The sequence below is a fragment of the Camelus dromedarius genome, chromosome 14, assembly GCF_036321535.1.
Source record: "Camelus dromedarius isolate mCamDro1 chromosome 14, mCamDro1.pat, whole genome shotgun sequence".
Classification (NCBI taxonomy): domain Eukaryota; kingdom Metazoa; phylum Chordata; class Mammalia; order Artiodactyla; family Camelidae; genus Camelus; species Camelus dromedarius.
In genome coordinates, this window is record NC_087449.1 from 62,933,982 (window position 1) to 62,950,257 (window position 16,276).

At 49.2% G+C, this 16,276-nt stretch overlaps 1 protein-coding gene and 1 non-coding gene across 2 annotated transcripts in view; one reads left to right on the forward strand and one right to left on the reverse strand.

Moving 5' to 3' along the window:
• TNFRSF8 (TNF receptor superfamily member 8) overlaps positions 1–15,642 on the reverse strand; it is a 49,902-nt gene extending 34,260 nt beyond the window's left edge. Inside the window, exons 1-3 of the mRNA XM_031464081.2 lie at positions 15,605–15,642; positions 8,102–8,218; positions 2,919–3,071 (exon numbers count right to left, since the gene is read on the reverse strand). Of these exons, the coding sequence (XP_031319941.2) occupies positions 2,919–3,006 (88 nt within the window). The 5' untranslated portion in view covers positions 3,007–3,071; positions 8,102–8,218; positions 15,605–15,642. The remainder of the gene's footprint in view (positions 1–2,918; positions 3,072–8,101; positions 8,219–15,604) is intronic.
• On the forward strand, positions 7,754–7,826 carry TRNAT-UGU (transfer RNA threonine (anticodon UGU)). The gene has a single exon. It is a non-coding gene; the product is annotated as a tRNA-Thr (tRNA).
• Positions 15,643–16,276: the final 634 nt, after the last annotated feature.

The window sequence follows — 16,276 nt, forward strand, 5'->3', positions numbered from 1 at the left end:
GGTGGAAGCAAAGTGGAGAAGAAAACACATACAGCTTTTAATCAAGCAGACTTGAGTTTGAAGGTTTTGGTGGAGGTGGATATGAGCAATGCAGACTTACATATCCGCAGTGCGGTGGGGTGCCAAGACCTGGGCATAAGGTTCCAACTCTGGACCGGATATTCTCTGCTCTGTGGTCTTGAGCAATTACCTGCCATCTCTGAACCTCAATTTCCTCACTTGTAAAATGGGGCTAATTCAGTCTTCTGGAGTCTGGAGATTTTCAGGGGAGAAAGCCCATGCGAGGTCTTAGCGTAAGGTTTAGAGATAAGCTTGAGCCAAGGTGAAAACTACTTTCCATTTGACAGCCAGAGAGACTGAGGCCCAGAGAGTTGCCAGGTGGGAGAGCCCACAGAGGAATCTAGAAGTTAATCAGGGTTTGGCAGCCAGAGGTTGAAGCACTCCTAAAAAAGTGCAGTCCAATAAAACATGGTGAGAATCACACATGTCATTTTAAATGTTCTAGTAGCCACATTTTTAAAAGTAAAAAGAAACAAGTGAAATTAATTTAAACAATACATTTCTTTAACCCCATCTATCTAAAATACTAGGCCAGCAGGTAGTCAATATGAAAAATAATTAATGAAAAAAACTAATGAGATGTTTTACATTCTTTTTTTATACTAAATATTTGAAATCCAGTGCATATTCTATACTGACTGCACATCTCAGTGTGACTGGCCACATTTTAAGTGTTTGATGGCCACATGTGGCCAGTGGTACAGCCTTGGGCAGCTGGACGAGAGGCCTCTGGCGCCACCATGTGGCAGATACAGGAACACCTCCGAGAGAGCCTTGCCAGGAGGAGCTGATTCACCAGCTGGAGCAACAGAACTCAAGCCTATCTTTCGTGGAGATGCAAGAGTTCCTGAGCTGGAAAGGCGCCCCCTACAAGGCCTTCCAGTCACACCTCCACATTTTGCAGCTGCAGAGACTGAAAACCGGAGAGGGGTGGGAACATGCCCCACAGATACGAGGCTGCACAAAATCCCAGGTATCGGATGCCCAGTCCAGAGTGTCTTCCACTCCACCACCTGCCCCGGCTTGTGGGTGGTGGGCTTCTGAGTGCCCCTTCGCGGAGCACTCTGCATGGCTAGGGAGAATCTGGCCAGATTTGAAACCCACCCAGCCCCACATCTGATTTCCCTGTCACATCATTCAGCAAACATCAACGAACAGCAGATTGGGCACCTGGCATTTGATCAGGCAGCGGGGAGATAACAGTGAGTACAAGGGGGTGGTCCTGGCCTTCACGGAGCTACAGCCTCGGGAGGGAGGGAGTGAGGGAGCACTGATCACACCAAGACAGACACAAGTGTTCATATTGCAGCTGGAAAGGATGCCCTGGGATAAGGAGATGTGACCCGTGAGAGGTCAGGAGGCATTGTTTGGATGGAAAGCTGAAGGCTGAGTAGAAGTTGACGAAGTGCATGGGGAGGGAAGGGTGTTCCAGAGAGAGGGAACAGCCTGTGCGAAGGCCTGGTAGAGGGACAAGCATGGGGCATCCTTGGAACAGAAAGAAGAGTGGACCAGAGGGGAGACAGAAAGTGAGAGGCTGGTGCTGAAGGCTGGGGCTGGAAGAAGGAGGGGCCACCCACGTAGAGTCATGTCCAGGATCACGTCCTCGAGACTCTGCTTCTGGGAAGATAGAAATGGGTGCCATTTTCCCCATTCCTCCCACCAAGTACAGCTAAAAGCCCTGGATGTGAATGTAAAGCAGAGAAGACTCAGAAAGTTGGAGGGGGAAGGCAGGTCAGTGAGGGGCCTTGGGACCCAGGAATGACATGGTGGGGTGGTGGGTCCCCTGCATCTTCTCCTTGTTTCATATTTCCCGGACCTGGAAGCCCAATGAGCCAGCCACCTAGAAATGCCAAAGGGCACACAGACCAAAAAAAAAAAGGCCCCTAAAAGTCCTGTTCTCTTTTGCCAAAGGATCTGGTCCTTATCATCAGAGTAATGAGAAGATATCAAGTGTTTTAGCTGGTACGTGTGTGAGAGAAAGAAACACACAAACCATCAGACTTGGTTTTGCAAAGGTGGCTCTGAGAGGAGGAATTAGGGGTGGGGAACAGGAAAAAGAATTGGGGGGCAAAATCTATGGGCTGGGGGAGGGGAGGGAGGGAAGGAACGTGATGGTGGGGAGGGCGCGGGGGAGGGGGGCTTTGGAAAAGGATCAGGTTGGGGAGGGGTCACAGGCTCCATGTGGGCACCATTCTCCCCAGCATACACGGCTCCCTCTCATTCCAAGCCCTCTGTGTCGCTGTGGCCCCTCTTCTGGGCTGTGGTCCAAAGCCCACCCATTCCCCATGCCTCCGTTCTAAAAGGCACTCTCTTGATGCCACCCACACAGGATCTGTGGCCCTTATCTCTACTCTGATCACAGGCCTCCTTGTACTGTCAGAACATTAGAAGCCCAGAGAAGGCAAGGAAGTTGCCTGAGGTCACACAGCAAATTGGGAAAGAAACCCATTTCTCAGTCTTAAGCCTGGTGCCCAATCTCTTGGAACCTCTAACTCCAATGACTTGATTGTGAAATGGGGAAAACCAGCCCTAATCTTCCAGGAAACTCTCCCAGGACAGAAACTTGAGGTTTCCTTCTTGTTTATCAGAAAACGTCTGCCCTAAACTTCAAACCAAACCAAGACCTCCTCCAGCCAGGCTGGCGCCTCAGGCCATGGGGGCCTTTCTGAGTCCAGGACACAAGGTGCAGGGGAGAGGCAGCAGGGTCCTCTGGGTGCATCCACGCACCACATCATGGGGATAGGAGGTATGATCTTCAACAGGAAGGAGGGGGTGGGAGGAGTCATTTGGAGGTCTGGGGTGGGGTGGGGCAGCATCAGTGCAGATCGCAGTCCTGGATTGAGGGAGACGATACTCACCCTGGACCTTGACAACCATGCCTGCTGGGCAGACGGAGTGCGGGAAGCAGCGGGCGCAGGAGTTGATGACTAATGTCTCACAGAACATGCCCGCCCGGCACTCGCAGACGCGGGAGGAGTTCCATGAGCACGGCTTCTTCTCCACGAGGTCACCTAAGGGACACGGAGAAGGGTCACCGGGGACAGAGGGAGGGCGAGGGAAGGGACACAGAAAACCCCCAGGGACAGTCCAGCACGTGAGGAAGGATGCTGCTGTGGCCTTCCACTGGGCAGGGCAGGGCAGCTGGCATGCATTCCAACTACTTGCCATTCAGGAAAAGGCAAAATCACAGAGACAGTAAAGCGAACAGTGGTTGCCAGAATTTGGTGGGGGGTGAGGGAGGGGAGGATGACTGGGCCGAGCACAGAGGATTTTTAGGGCAGTGAAAACACATTGTAAGATACTATAATGATGGACACATGTCATTATACATTTGCCAAAACCCACAGAATGTACAACAGCAAGAGTGAACCTTAAAGTAAACTATGAATTTTAGTTTCAACAATAATGTAGCAATATTGGTCACCACCTGTAACAATGTACCACTCTAGTGCAAGATGTTAAAGGGGACTAGTGGAGGAGAGAGGGTGTATGGGAAATCTCTGTACTTTCTGCTCAATTGTTTTATAAATCGAAAACTGCACTAAAAAATGTCCAGGTTTTTTTTTTTTAATGGGCAAAGGATTTGAGAAGACTTTTCTCCAGAGAAGGTATACAAATGGCCAATAAGCACATGAAAAGATGTTCAACATCACCAGTCATCAGATCCATCCATTAGTCATCAAATCCAAACCACAATGACAGACACTCTGTACCCAATAAGATGGATAGAATCAAAAAGCAGACAATGACAAGTGTTGACGAGGAGGCGGAGAAACTGGGATCCTCATAGAATGCTAGTGGGAATATAAAATAGCTCAGAGCTGCAGAAGGCAATGTGGCAGCTCCTCAAACAGTTAAACATAGATTTACTATATGATCCAGCAATGCCACTCCCAGGTCCATACCCAGGACAACTGAAAACATACGTTCACACAAAAACTTGTACACAAATGTTCATACCAGCATTATTCACAATAGCCAAAGAGTAGAAGCAACCCAAATGTCCATCAACTGATAAACGGATAAACAAAATGTGTTATATCCATAGAATGCAATATTATTCAGCCATAAAAAGGAATGAAGTACTGGTACATGCTCTGACACGGATGAACCTTGAAAACACTGTGCAAAGTAAAAGAGGTCAGACACTAAAAGCCACATACTGTATGATTCCATTTATAGGAAATATACAAAGTATGCAAATACGTAGAGACGGAAAGTAGATTAGTGGTTGTCAGGGGATGGCAGGAGAGAAGGATTGGGAGGTAAGAGATTTCTTTTGTTTTTTTTATTGAGGTATAGTTGACGTACAGTATTATATAAGTTTCAGGTGTGCAACGTAGTGATTCATAATTATTAAAGTTTACATTCCATTCATAGTTATTATAAGGGGCTTCTTTGGGGGAAGGCAGAAATGTTCTGGAATTAGATAGCGGTCGTGGTTGCACCCAAAAGAATTAAGAGCAAGGGCTTAAACAGATATTTGTACAACTGTGTCCACAGCAACAATAGTCAGAATAGCAAAAAGGTGGAAACAACCCCAGTGTCCATGGACATGAATAGATAAACAAAGTGTGGCAGATCCGGGAGAGGGTGTAGCTCAGTGGCAGAGTGTATGTTTAGCACGCACAGGGTCCTGGGTTCAATCCCCAGTACCTCCGTTAAGATAAACAAACAAACAAACAAACAAACCTAATTACCTGCCCCCTCAAAAATGTGGTCGATCCAACCAATGGAATATTACACAGACTTAAGAAGTGGGGGTGGTGGGGGTACAGCTCAAGTGGTAGAGCGTGTGCCTAAGCACGAGGTCCTGGGTTCACTCCCAGTACCTCCTCTAAAAATAAATAGATAAATAAATAACCACCCCCCCAAAAAAACAAATAAATAAGATTTAAAAAGAAAAAGAAGGAAGGAAATTTTGACACAAGCTACAACATGGATGCACCTTGAAGATGTTATGGTAAGTGAGGTTAAGTCACGAAAGAATAAATATTGCATGATTCCACTTCTATGAACTTCCCAGGGTAGTCAAACTCATAGAGACAGAGAGTAGCCTGGTAGTTGTCAAAGGCTTGGGATGGAGGGTGGGGGGTGATGGAGAGCTGGTGTTTAATGGGGACAGAGTTTCCACTGGGGAAAACAAAAAAGTTCTGGAACTGGATGATGGTGATGGTTGCCCCAAATATGAGGGCACTTCATGCCGCTGAACAGTACATTTTTAAATGGTTAAAATAATAAATTCTATGTTATATATGGTTTATTACTTTTTTTTTTAAAGTAACACTCTCCAGCTAAAGCTCTGGCTAAGCTTGAACAAGAATTAAAAACAGACCAAGGCAAGTGTGCCAACACACCATAGCAGGAAAGATGGAAGGGTGGCAGGAGGGGAGACAAGAAAAACAGAAAGATCTAGAAAAGGTAGGAATAGAGTTTGCAACAACAAAAACCCAACCTACAGCAAACGAGCAATCCCAGGCGTGCCTCACACTATGCTCAAGTGGTAGAGCGTGTGCCTAAGCACGAGGGACCTAATAAGATGATAAATTCAATAAAGGAAGAGCTCAAAGATGGTTTTTTAAAAGGATGAGCTAAGAAGGAAGACTGCAGAGCAAAAGGAAAAAATAAAAAAACTGAGATTCACAGCCTCATCATTAGAAATCCAGAAAGTCAACTACTGGGGCCTGGGGCCCTGCCACCCCTGAGTCACAAGATACAGAAGACTCTAGACAGAAAACTGAGTGAATGGCACGGAGAAAAGATTGAGAAGATACCCCATGAGTGCAAGATAGCAATGCAGTTAATGGAAATGGTAGACCAGGAGGACAGGCAGACACAGTCAAGCATAAGGATAATTGGAGTCCATCAAGTTGCTATTGACATGTATCTGTTTAGCAGAGATAAAAGCCCACGTGAATTCCCCTGAAATGAAGGAGGAAATAACCCTGCAGATAGAAAAGACATACCAGGTACCGGGAGGAATTGTTTTCAAACAGTGAATATCAAGGCATGTGCTGGCTAAGTTTCTGATCTTTACGGATAAAGAGAGAGTGATTCTTGCAGACACTTACCAAGGAGGAGAGAGAGGCTGACTGCAGACCCCTCTGCAGCCGTGTTCATCCCAAGAGGACAGTGTGCCTATGCCTACTGAGTCCTAAAGAAAATATGTCCCAGGAATAATATTACGGCTGCCCAAGCTGTCATTCCAATAATCTCAAACACGAAAGAAGGCAAGGAAGGTATGAAGAGGAGTCCTTCCTGAAAAGTCCACGCGACAGTGAGACTTAACCAACAAAGTGGGCCATCAAAATGAAAAACTGGGGAACAAAGAAGCTGTGGGAAATGGACCCGTAGTGCACGACGAGCACACTTAAATAGCAAAGCAGAGCTGACCCGCCGGGGGATGTAGGGCTCCAGAAAAGGACAGAAGCATCCTAGGCTGTGATGAAGGGAGAATGTAAGCAAGAAAATTCAGGAAGAAGCCAGGGAGGCCGGCAAGGCGAGCACTTCATTTTTCCTTCTGGGGTGTCAGTCTGCCCTCTATCACCCCAAAATTGAAACAGGGAGAATGAGTTTTAGACACAAGAGACAGTCATTCCTTCAATGATTCCTAACTGCCTATTGGTTTTCATAACCTCTTTTCTTAATTTTAGAGGCGTTTTTTCTAGGAACGACTGTCTCGTGATAGTTTGATTTCCTCACTGTGATTTCTTCTTCCTCCGATACAGTTGAATGAAATTAAATGTAATTGTTTTAATGCCATAAATAATATGCTCCCATTCTCTTAAAGATTCCTTCTTTCTACGTGCGTACAGTCCGCCTGGCTACTAACCTACCTACTCTTCTCTCTGTGTAAAGGGACAGAGAAGTGTCCGTCATCACTGATGGGGAAGGGGCAGGGCTGGCTTTCCTCCTCACACTTCCGTATTGCTGGAATTTTTGTGCTGGACGCATAGAACTTTCATTTAATAAAATGCAATCGTTAGTTTTAAAAATTTAAAGAGATACCAGAGAAATGCTAACATAAACAAAGAAGAATGGCAACATTAATACCAAACAAAAATGGAATTAAGGCAAACATAAGGAACAAGGAGGTACACTTCATGTTGAGAAAAGGTCCAACTCTCCACAATAACACAATACTCACAAACATGGTACCTAATAACAGGGTTTTGACATATATAGAGCAAAAATAGTTTGAACACAAAGAAAACCTGCTGAAAAACAAGTGTATTGGGAGGTCATTTTTAACCCATCCATCTCAAAAACCTGCCTTTGTGAAGGTGACCAAAATAAACAAGGATGCATATTATTTAAATTAATTAACTTGATCTCACAAGCACAGATGGAATTTTGTATGTGACAAACAGAACACATTTTTTCCCCAAACATACTAAACATGCTAAAAAGTATGAACATTTATTAGATCACAAGGAATCCCAACAAATTTTCCCACCCCACCCCCAAAAAACCCAACAAACATGAGACACACACAAACCTCACTCACTACCCATAATAAGAAACTGACAATTAAAACTCTCATTGAAAGCGTTCTTCTGGAAGCACTGTGGTCTGTGGGAAAGAACACAGGTCTCGGTGTCCAACCAGCTGCTCAAACTCCAGGGCTGCCACTTACCAGAATGTCATAACTTTGGAAAAGCCCTTAACCTCCCTAAGAGTCAGGGGGTGGGGGGTGGAGTATAGCTCAGTGGCAGAGTGTGTGCTTTGTATGCGCAAGGACCTGGGTTCAATCCCTAGTACTTACATTAACAACAACAACAAAAGAATAAAATTATTTAAAAATAAATGAAGAAATAAACAAAAGTTGAGTCCCTCCCTTGAGGAAAACTGTCTCCCTAAAAATTATGGATGTGAAAGATCATGGCTGATACCAATTCACAAATCCAGAAGGGTAAACCAAGGCACCCGGGGGCTGATTCAGAGTACAGAGCACAGGCACTGATGCTCCCCACTTTCCGGAGTCACTGCCTCCCCGCCACCTCCCTCCCCCACCCCCCAGGAGGAGAGGCATGGCCCTTACCTCCCGCACAGCTCACGCAGGCCGTGCAGCGGCAGTTCTGGTCCAGGTAGTAGTCGGACTCACACTGCTTCCAGCATTTGGAGGATCCTTGAGGGCATCGCTGCTTCGGGGAAACCCCTGGGGAAAGAAACAGAGAAGCTGCAGACCAGGCCACCTTGGCAAAGACCTCGCCTCCAGCCACCCCAACAACTCTCATCCCTGAAGCCCTTCCCAGCCTCCCTCCTAAACCCCCAAACAGGCCGGTCCAACTCTTGTGTTGTGATGGAGGTGCTGATGCCCAAGAGGGCAGGCCTTGCCTGAGGCCACCTGGCGGGCAGGAGGAGCAGCAGAGTCTGGGAGCAGAGCAGGACCTGGGATTCCAGGGCTGCCACTCGCCATCTGCGTGGCCTTGGGCAAGCTACAGTAGCCTCATGGAGTAACAATAATTTTAAAAACCCACCAATAATTGTATAAGCAGATAGGGTAGGAGGTCCCTGGGAAAAGAGAACCAGGCTTGGCTTTCTTGACATAGAGAAGTCACTTTAGCCTAAACCATTTTGTGATCTAAGCCTGGCCACAATGTTTGCCCTTGAACAGCTCTCAGTAATAATGATCTTAAGGGAACAAAAGAACAAACTGGGGCTCTCAGGCAAGAGAAGTAACAATAGCAAAGAAAATGCATCCGCTGTAAACTCCCAGTTCTGTTTCAATGGTAGAGATTAGCCTGAAGCGCTCACCCGCCAGCTGCCCTAAGGGATGACAGCGTTGACGTCTTCTGACACTTCAGTCACCTGCAAGGCTCTGTCTGTCTTGGCCCCAACTCTGTGCGGAATGCACCTCTGCTCAAGCTCCTTCATGAATACGCACGCATCCTTAGCGTAAACCTTCCCCAGTTTGCTGTTCAGGGAGACACTGCTTTGGGAGGGATCCCTGGAGCTCTCCTTCTTTGCTGCACGTGATAAATCCTTTCTTCTCCCTGTCTTTGGCTTGCCTGTGTCTTTTGGCTCAACACCCACCGAGAGGCGAATCCAGTTTTTTGGGTAACAAATGGATAAATATTAAGTTAATAATAAGATTCACCTCCTAGGGTTGTTGAAAGGATGAAAGGGATTGTAAATATGTACAAAGTGTGGCAGGAACCCCAGGGCAAACAGCATGCGCTGGCTGGGCACTGGGTATCACTCCTGGCAGGAGTCCTGTTTTCACTGCAAGAACAGGGGAGACATGAGTCCCTTGACCATAAGGCACCTAATCCAGCCTGACTGAGAGGCACACGAATCACCCAGCAGTCCCTCACCCCCACTGTACAGGGACAGGAGACGCCTGACGTTGACACTGACTGCATGGGGCAAAAGGGGAGGGGGTGTCCTGGATGTCCCCAAGGATGTGCCCCTGCCCCACTCCATTCCATCCCGCGATGTTTAGCCCCACACCTCCCAGAGCTTGCTTCCAGGATATGCACGTCACCCAGACAGGCCAATCAGAATACCCCATTCCTCCCGCCAATATAATTGATTCAGGACAGGCACGTGACCCATGCTAGCCAGTGAGCCCCATCTCCGAGGGGTCCACAAGAGCTACCAGGAAAGAGACCCTCTCTTTACTCTTGGATTCCAGGGTTGAAAGGCAGTTTAAGCCCAAGGCTGCTGGGGCATGGGCAGGGTCTGCCTCATAAGGAGTCAACACAGAGGTGAGGAGAGTCCACGGACAGAGAGAAATGGATTCCTGAGGTCATCATTCAAACCTGGATTTATGGATCCATGGACTGCTCTGTTACGGAGCCAAATAATTCTCTTTTGCCTTGTTGGGGCCTGAGTGAGTTAGGCTGCTGTTCGTTACAACCAAAAGAATCTAGACCAGAGCTTTTCAACATTTCTTGTGCCCCCTAGTCATTCTGGGGAAGCCTGTGGACCCTGCTCAGAAACATGTTTTTAGGTGCATAAAATAAAACACATTGGATTATGAAGGGGCCCAGCTATGTTGGAATACAGTTATCAAAGCTTTCAACAAAATAATTTTAGATATAGTAGTACAGGTGATTCTTTGTAAACTCATTAAATAAGATCTAACAGCTACCGGAGTTTCAAAGTAGTGACGAGCGCCAACAACATCTTATGGTACCTGAAGCAGTTGTAACATAAGAGATCCGATTTCTACTGACAGAAAAGCTGCAGGTGCTACTATTACGACTGTGCTTTGTTGTCTTCATAATGGAAGGGACTCATAAAGGGAAATTTTGTTAGAGGCTAATGAAGATAAGTGAATGCAGTCAGGTTCACAGCTCCCCTGAAATCTACTCATGGACCCTTGGGAGTCAGTGGATCCCCAGGTAAGAGCTCCTGCTCTAGAATAACATGCAAGTACCTCTCAAAAGTACTAGCTTGATGGCTGGCACCCTCTAGCTCAGTAAATTCCAGTAGCTCCCCAGTGGGCTTTCAGAGGTAAGTCTGTGGCCCATCACTCCTTGCCTAAAACTTTCAAAGACTTCTCATGGCTCTCACCATAGAGGCCTAGGTCCTTGCCATGGTTAATGAGGTCCTTCCCACCCATATCCCCCTTGCCCTCTAATGTCTAGCCATGCTGGAGTCTCCCTATCCCCCAAAGAAGCTGTGCTCCCTTCTGCCCCAGGGCCTTTGCACAAGCTATTCTTCTGCCAGGACTGGTCTCCTCCCCTTTCCCCTAGTAAACTCCCACTCACCCCTGTTATAAATTGGAAAAGACCCACGTACCTTGCCCTCTTACGCCTAACTCTGTTGTCATTTTATATTTATTTCAGAGATGAATTGTCGTAGGGTCCAGACTTCCTACTGGAGTGTCAGCTCCTCAAGGACAGAGCTTTTCCTTTCTGCTTACTAATCATTCCTGTATCACAGGGCCTGGTGCATATTTGATCAAGACATGTTCTGACACATGCAAACAATGTCCATCAACAGACAACTGGATAAAGAAGTTGTGGTATATTTATACAATGGAATACTACTCAGCCATAAAAAAGAATAAAATAAAGGCATTTGCAGCAACATGGATGGACTTGGAAATCATCATTCTAAGTGAAGTAAGCCAGAAAGAGAAAGGAAAATACCATATGATATCACTCATATGTGGAATGTAAAAAAAAAAAAGACACAAATGAACTTATTTACAAAACAGAAACAGACTCACAGATATAGAAAACAAACTTACAGTTACCAGGGGGAAAGGGGGTGGGACGTGATAAACTGGGAGTTCGAGATTTGCAGATACTAACTACTATAGATAAAATAGATGTACAGGTTTCTTCTGTAGAGCACAGGGAACTATATTCAATATCTGGTAGTAACCTATAATAAAAAAGGATATGAAAATGAACATACGTATTTGTATGTATGACTGAAACATTATGCTGTACACCAGAAACTGACACATTGTAACTGACTATACTTCAGTTAAAAAAAAAAAAAAGACACGTTCTGACAACAGAATCAATGCAGACTCCTCAGCCAGGCACTCCCAGGCCTCGCTCTGCAGACTCCTGGTCTGGCGTTACGGTACATCACTCACTTCGTGTACTCCGTGCTCCAGCCAAGCCGGGCCTCTCCGTCTTTTCTCTAGCACTCCTCGGATGTCCTGCAGTGTTGTTATAGGTTAAATTATCTGCAACCCCCCCCCAAAAAAGGATGTGCTGCAGTCCTAACCCCCAGTATCTCAGAATGTGACCTTCTTGGAAGACAGAGTCTTTACAGAGGTAATCAAGTTAAAATGAAGTTGTTAGGGTGGGACCTCATCCAGCAGGACTGGTGTCCTTAGTAAAAGGGGGGAAATTTGGAAACAGAGACAGGCATGCACACAGGGAGGTGCAGTCCTGTGGCCACAAGCCAAGGAACCACCAGAAGCTGGGAGAGAGGCCAGAACCTTCCCTGGAGCCTCCAGGGGGGTCTGTGGTACTTTGTTAACCTCAGCCCAGGAAATGAATACAGATGTTGTCAGCGCAGGCTGAGATGCCCCTTCCATCCCCTTTCCACCCACTGGGAACCCTTCGTGCCCAGCCAGGTCAGGCTGAAATACCTCGTGGAACTTTCCCGATCATGTGACCCCATCCAGATCTCCTCTCTGGGTCCCTTAACAACCACCTCTCAGCACCAGGGGCTGTTCTGGGGTGAACTTTAGAGGCCCTCTGCTGCAGAAATCACATTCACCGGTTCAGAGTGACTCACTTGAGGCTGGGGTCCTTTTTTCATTCAACTCCCCCTTTACTGACCACCACCTTCATGCCTGCCACTGATTTAGAGACTGAAGGTGAGGTCCCTGCTCCCATGAAGCTGACATCCTAGACTGGGGAAGAGAGATGGCGAGGAAAGAAAGAAATTAGCAAATGGGTTTCCAGTGATGGGGTTGGGGAGAGCATTGCAGGCAGAGGGAACTGCCATGAAAAGGCCCTGAGGGAGGAATGGGTGTGGCTTGTGCAGAGAACAGAAAGGTCATGATCACGGGCACTGGAGCAGAGGGAGCAAAAGAATTATGCATGTTTATTCATTGCTATTTTCTTCTTTTCCCATTTTCCGCATCAGTCTTCTCTCCTGAGCATCACTTTCAGAATTAGAAGACAAATGCTTACGAAAGCCTCGGGTGTTGTGATTCCTAGAATTGGTTCCCAAGGGTCCCTCTGTCCTGCTCCTCCCAGTCTCTGATCAGTGCCTTTCTGACTCCAGATGTTCCCAAAGTTTGTCCTAACATTCCTGTTACCGCCCCTCACCTCTGGCTCAGCCCCGGGCCACCAGGCCCCAGCTGCTTTGGCCCAAGAAACTCCCACACAGAGAACTGCTCCTCGCTGTCTGGGCCACCAGCCCTCCATCCTCCCCTGTCCCCCTGCCCTTCTTCACGCCCTGAGCTTCTGCCAAATGAAGCCCCTCCCTGTTCCTGAAGGCCCATCCTTGCCCATTCTAGGCCTTGGCATATCCTGTGTCCGCTGGCGAGAGTACACCCTCTCCTGACCCCGGCCTGGTCAACTCCTGCTCATCCTCAGGACTCCCCCAGGAGGCCATCCCCTCTAGGAAGTCCCCCCTGAGTGTTCCAACAAGGTCAGGTCCCCCAGGAGCATGTTCCCACGGCTCCCAGCAGCACCCTCCCTGATGCCAAACTGCCTGTCACAGCAGACGTATTTCTGAAGGGCTTTTCATCCCGCTGGCAGTGCTTCTTGGAGAACTGCCCCCTCACCCCTCCCTGCTAGCAGTGGTCTAGCGCAGTCCTCGCCTTGGGGAACCAGAGTAGAGGTGGACGTCCGGACTCATCTGAGCCATCAGATGCTGTCTTCTTGTGCTTTGGAATTGGGGCTGAATGATGTTGGCCAAGGGTTCTCGCTGTTGCCCTGACACAGAAGTGCAGGTGGGGAGGGAACTGGGGGCCAGCCAAGCTTGGCCAGAGTGAGGAGGGCTGGGAAGGCCCCCTCCTACCCTTTCCTGCTCACAGCCCTTGGGAAACCCTCAGTTCCCAGATGAGGGACACTCGCCTGGCCCCAAATAAACCATGCTCTCCACCTAACACCAGACCTGGCTCCACATTGTCGCCCCCATGCCTGCACGGGAGACCCCTCCTACGGGGAGTGAGTCTGGGTGAGCCAGGAAGCAAGGTGCAGGAGAGGAAGGGGGTTGTAACCCCCTCAGGGGCTCTTCACTGATAGATTCTGGTTCTGCTGCCTCCCCAAACGCAATGCTAGGGGGTGGTACCAAATAAGAAGGACGGCTCAGGATTCTGAGTTAGACAGCCGTGCCTGAGCTGCGCCTGAGCCGCATACTAGCCTGTGACCAAGGGCAAATCCCTGAACCCTGCCATGTCCAAGTTTCCTCTTTTAGTTCCTTATCAGGGATCAAACAGTAGGACGGGTACAGGCTGGTGAGGTATGTGCTGCCCCAGTGATAATCGTTGCTACTGTTAAGCAGTGAGCCCCCCATCACTGGGGGTGTGTAAGCAGAGAGCTGGGGATCCGTTGTCGAGGATGCTAGAAAGGGCGTTACAGGCCTGGTGGGAGGAGGGATTCGATGACATAGAAATTTCTCAGTTTCAAAGGTCTCCCAGTTTCCTCCCTCCGCCAACCTGCCCCCCTGCAAACCCTGCCACACAGCTGAGTGCTGATGGCAGGAAAATGTCAGAAATTTCCCCGAGAGACCGAGGAAGGGGTTTTTGTGGGTTTTTGGTTTTTCCTCTCTTGCATGCCCGGAAGCACAGTGTCAATAAAACTCCAGCAAAATGCCCCGCCCACCACATCAGCCTGAGGTGCTCAGCCACCCCCGGTCACCTGGCCTTGGAAAGGGAACGTGGGGGGAGGGAGCCCCCTCTTCCCAAGTCACCGCATCTGAGTGGAAGGACTGGGCTGTCTCTCTCTCTCTCTCTCTCCCCAGCCACTCCCCATCAAAGCCCCACAGGCTGGTGTCAGGGAGGCCAGGGGACACGGGAAGGAAGCGTCTGTCTTCCTCCCTGCGGCTGGGATTGTGGGTGCTATGGAAAATCACAGGGCCCTGCGGGCCACACCACTTGGAAACCCTGACAGCTGCTGGCCTGCGGAGATGCGGTGTGCGGCCAGCCACACAGCCCTGCGCTGGTGAGGGAAGACTGCGTGGAGGAAGGGGTGTCAGGATTACAGCAGGATTGGAGATGGTGGAGGAGGGCATCCCAGGTGCGGACAGGCACGTGAAAAGGCCCAGAGCATGACAGCATGACTAGGCTCAGAGGACACCAAGCATAGCAGTTCCTGCAGAAAGGCCCAGGGAGAAAAAGCTGGAAAGGTGGCAAGTGACCTCACTATAAGAACAAGCAATGAACACTTATTGGATGGATGTGGGTGGCAGAGTGGAGGAAAGGGGGTTGGGAGGGGTGGGGAGATGGATGAGTGGCAGAAAGAATGGGAAGGGGGATGGGAGGGGCAGGCAGAGGAGGGAGGAGGAGCCGGGAGGGGAGAGTGCAGTTAGCTGTACATCCATCTGCCCAGTGGGGAGAGCAAGGCTCATCCCTGTTCCAGGGCCTCCTGACGGTGTCCTGCATCTAGTCAGGTGCCGGTGGTGGGCGAGCCTTCCAGGAGGTGAGCTCTGGGCAGGGAGACTGGTCCCTGAGAGCGCGATCATCCAGACAGCTCAAACAGGGCAGGAAATGAGGGGTGGTCGGGGTGCCGTTAGCCCAGGCTCTGGGGTCATGGAACCCTGGGCTCCGGCCCCAGCTGGCTCCACCATTTCCCAGTCCGGTGACCCTGGGCAAGTTGGTTAGCCCTGCAGCTCCCTTGGGAGCCTTATCTGCAAAACGGCAATGAGGAGGGGTCACCGGGAGGACCCGAGATGGCGCAATGCCCGTGAAGGCCGCGGACCAGTGTCTATACAGTGTGCTCCCTAAGAGGCAGCTTGTCATCAATTAAACCTCACAAAGGGATGGCCTTCAGAAACCTGTAGCCAGGGACAACGGAGACCTTGGCTCTGGTGCTTCCCACTCCCCAGTCTCCCGGGAGCGTTGTACCTTGACAAAAATCCCTCCTCATCCCCCCCACCCCCGTCCCCCACTCACCCTCAGGGCAGCGGTCACAGCACTTCCCGGCTGCCTTGTCATCACAGCAGTCGTCCCCGGGGGCTCGTCCCTGGAGGGTGGGAGACACTGGTGAGGCCAGGCAGGCCCAAGACACCCACCCTCCCTCCTGCCCCTCCGGTCCCAGGAGGCCTGAGCTCTTAGTTTTGTTTTGTTTTTCCTTTTAATGGAGGTACTGGGGATTGAACCCAGGACCTCATGCTTGCTAAGCACGTGCTCTACCACTGAGCTGTTCTCTCCCTGCTAGAGTTCTTACTTTTAATGAAATACAGTTTCTCAGTCATTTGTAGTTAATGTCCTGTCTGAGAAAGATCTGCCCGCCTGATGCACTTAGGTGCCCTCCCACCTTGTCTTCTGGATGGTTTTACTTAACCTTTCCTATTTAGATTTCATTTGGGTGCATGGTCTGAACTAGAGGGGCAAGGCTCACTTTTTTTCAGGAATGGGTTCTCTTAACAAGCTTCCCCACGTTTCCAGGGCTCTTTGGATGCTAAGCCATTTTGTTAGAGGGGGCTCACAGAGGAGAGTCCCTGCTGGGATGGGGAGGAACTTTGTCCCTCGCAGTGAATGAGAGGGGAGACCCACAACAAGGAGCTCCAGGAAGGGAGGGGCGAGGGGGACAGGACAGGAGAGAGCTGCGTCCCACCGCTGTAT